A 3,114-nucleotide genomic window follows, 5' to 3' on the forward strand; every position below is an offset into this window, starting at 1 on the left:
AAACAACACGGCAACAACATGCAAACAACAAGCAAACAACACGGCAACAACAACACAATATGTCAACAACACACAAACATGTTAACAACACGCAAACAACATGTCAACAACACGTCAACAACATGCCACCAACACGCCAACAACACGTAAACAACGCGCAAACAACATGTCAACGACACGCCATGGAGACAGTCAGTCATGTGACTCACAGGTAGTTGGTGACGTTGGTGACTTCGGGGAACGAGGCTCTGCTGGCCATCGAGGGAAGAGATAGTCTGGCTGAGGTCAGGACGTTCCCACCCTACACACACATGGAATTTATCTTCCTGTCATTTAGAATACATTACCCAGAAGGCCTATAAATAAATACCTGCTGTAATCCAGCGACCCTGAGGACGTGGTCTCCCTGACCATGAGGACTTGGTTTCACCTGACCCTGAGGACGTGGTCTCACCTGACCCTGACCCTGAAGCCCTATAGATAAATACCTGCTGTAATCCAGCGACCCTGAGGATGTGGTCTCCCTGACCCTGAGGACGTGGTCTCCCTGACCCTGACCCTGAAGCCCTATAGATAAATACCTGCTGTAATCCAGCGACCCTGAGGACGTGGTCTCCCTGACCATGAGGACGTGGTCTCACCTGACCCTGACCCTGAAGCCCTATAGATAAATACCTGCTGTAATCCAGCGACCCTGAGGACGTGGTCTCCCTGACCCTGAGGACGTGGTCTCCCTGACCCTGAGGACGTGGTTTCACCTGACCCTGAGGACGTGGTTTCACCTGACCCTGAGGACGTGGTCTCACCTGGTCTATGACACTGATGGCGTCCCTGATGTTGATCTTCTGATACGCCTCCCACAATTCACTCTTCCTGTACACTGACTTCCTCAAGAGCAGCTTACTCAGGTAGTTCTTATCAAACTGCTCCCACCTGAGAGATAGACAGGGGGAGAGAGAGAGAGAGAGAGAGAGAGAGAGAGAGAGAGAGAGAGAGAGAAAGAGAGAGAGAGAGAGCGAAAGAGAGAGAGAGAGAGCGAAAGAGAGAGAGAGAGAGAGCGAAAGAGAGAGAGAGAGCGAGAGAGAGAGAGAGAGAGAGAGAGAGAAAGAGAGAGAAAGAGAGAGAGAGAAAGAGAGAGAGAGAGAGAGAGACAGAGAGAGAGACAGAGAGAGAGAGAGACAGAGAGAGACAGAGACAGAGAGAGAGACAGAGAGAGACAGAGAGAGAGAGATAGAGAGAGAGAGACAGAGAGAGAGACAGAGAGAGAGATTTGATGTTTTAATCTAAATGTGTTGACTCACTACTGAACATTAATAATATATATATATATATATATATATTATATTCAGATGTTTGAAACACAAGCTGTAGTTATTAATCGTTCATAAATGCAGCGTCTCCTGCTGTTCACTGTCACTTATTACACTATCGCTAGTATGAATATATATCTGTTATTACTGATTATAGAGTTATTAACATGTTAGTGGGACAACAGAATCACAGTGATGTGGTATAATATTAAATGTTATTATGATATTAAAAGTCTTTATTATATTAAAAAGTTATTATGCTATTAAATATTATGATATTGAATGTTATTATACTGTAACATTACTGTGATATCAGTACAACAATATGATGGACTGACTTGTCTCTCCAGTGGTGATATCCCTGAAGTCCTGCTATGTCCTCTATGGCTGCCAGGATGTGGTCAAAGGCCTGGAGACAACAACATCAACATCAACAACATCAACATCAACAATAACAACAACATCAACATCAACATCAACAACAGCACATCAGCAGAGGAAGCGTGAGATGTTGCTGAAAGGTCTGGAGAAATGTTTCTCCTGCGTTATACTAATCGTAGTAGTAGCAGTATTATTATTATTATTATTAGTAGTAGTAGTAGTACTACTACTGTAGTAGTAGCAGTATTAGTGTTATTAGTAGTAGCAGTAATAGTAGTAATAGCAGTAGTAGCAGTATTAGTAGTAGAATTAGTAGTAGCAGTAGTAGTAGTACTAGTAGTAGTATTAGTAGTATTAGTATTAGTAGTAGCAGCAGTACTAGTAGTATCAGTAGTAGTATTAGTAGTACTAGTAGTACTAATGGCAGTACTAGTAGTAGTCTCACCCTCTCGTAAATCTGCTCGTTAATCGTCGGCTTTCTGCTCGTTGAACGAGGAACTTTGAGCCAGTTCACCAGAGGTTTGATGGTCAGACCCTGAAGGAGGAACACAGAGGAACACATGATGAGGAGGATGATGATGGTGATGATGATGAAGATGAGTCCTGGTCTCCTACCTGAAACATGACTGTGAAGAAGACGACCACGATCGTCGTGGCGACGAAGTAGTCCTTGGCCTTGACGTGGTCCCCGTCCAGTAGAACCACCAGCGCGAACGCCACCGCACCCCGCAGGCCACCATACGACATCACCACCTGGTCAATCTTATCCAGCGGTACAAGCCGGAAGCGGTTCAGGACCCAAGTCTGACCGATCACACCTGGAGCACAGAGATCACTACAGGTCAGGACGGCCATCGAGGACACACCGGCGTCCAATCAGAAGAGATGTTTATTGTTCCATTGCTATGGCAGTTGACAAACCTGCGGCCCTGAAGACGAAGATGAAGACGAGGGTGCAGGACACCAGGCCTGTGTCCCAGGCCCACTTGGACTTGTCCACTGCCGAGATCCCCAGGAAGATGAAGATGATGGTCTCTGCGATGCTGGCCAGAGTCTTCATGGTGTACTTCACCGTGGTCCGGGACTTCTGGGAGATGTTGGCCTCCACGTATTTGTTGGCTCCGATACCACAGAAGGTCATTCTGAGGAGGGAGAGAAAGAGACGTCTGGTGATGGAGACACGGCCTGGAACCACATAGAACTACATAGAACCACATGGAACCACAAAGTGGAAATTGGTCTGCTGGGAAATACCCAAAGTCATCATACAAACTGAAACTACCAACAACGAACCCAGTGAACTTAGCAACCATCACAATAATCTCGATGGTTGTACTGGTCAGAGTGGTATCTATGGTTGTACTGGTCACAGTAGTCTCTATGGTTGTACTGGTCATAGTGGTCTCTATGGTTGTACTGGTCA

General features: G+C 45.8%; 1 protein-coding gene across 1 annotated transcript in view; it reads right to left on the reverse strand.

The window, feature by feature from the left end:
- Window positions 1-205: 205 nt before the first annotated feature.
- LOC116376832 (sodium/hydrogen exchanger 5-like) overlaps window positions 206-3,114 on the reverse strand; it is a gene marked incomplete at its 5' end in the record, with an annotated part of 6,743 nt that continues 3,834 nt past the window's right edge. Inside the window, 6 exons of the mRNA XM_031838319.1 lie at window positions 206-301; window positions 807-933; window positions 1,649-1,719; window positions 2,137-2,226; window positions 2,307-2,509; window positions 2,613-2,833. Of these exons, the coding sequence (XP_031694179.1) occupies window positions 206-301; window positions 807-933; window positions 1,649-1,719; window positions 2,137-2,226; window positions 2,307-2,509; window positions 2,613-2,833 (808 nt within the window). The remainder of the gene's footprint in view (window positions 302-806; window positions 934-1,648; window positions 1,720-2,136; window positions 2,227-2,306; window positions 2,510-2,612; window positions 2,834-3,114) is intronic.

The sequence above is a fragment of the Anarrhichthys ocellatus genome, unplaced genomic scaffold, assembly GCF_004355925.1.
Source record: "Anarrhichthys ocellatus isolate YVR2014 unplaced genomic scaffold, GSC_Weel_1.0 scaffold641, whole genome shotgun sequence".
Taxonomy (NCBI): domain Eukaryota; kingdom Metazoa; phylum Chordata; class Actinopteri; order Perciformes; family Anarhichadidae; genus Anarrhichthys; species Anarrhichthys ocellatus.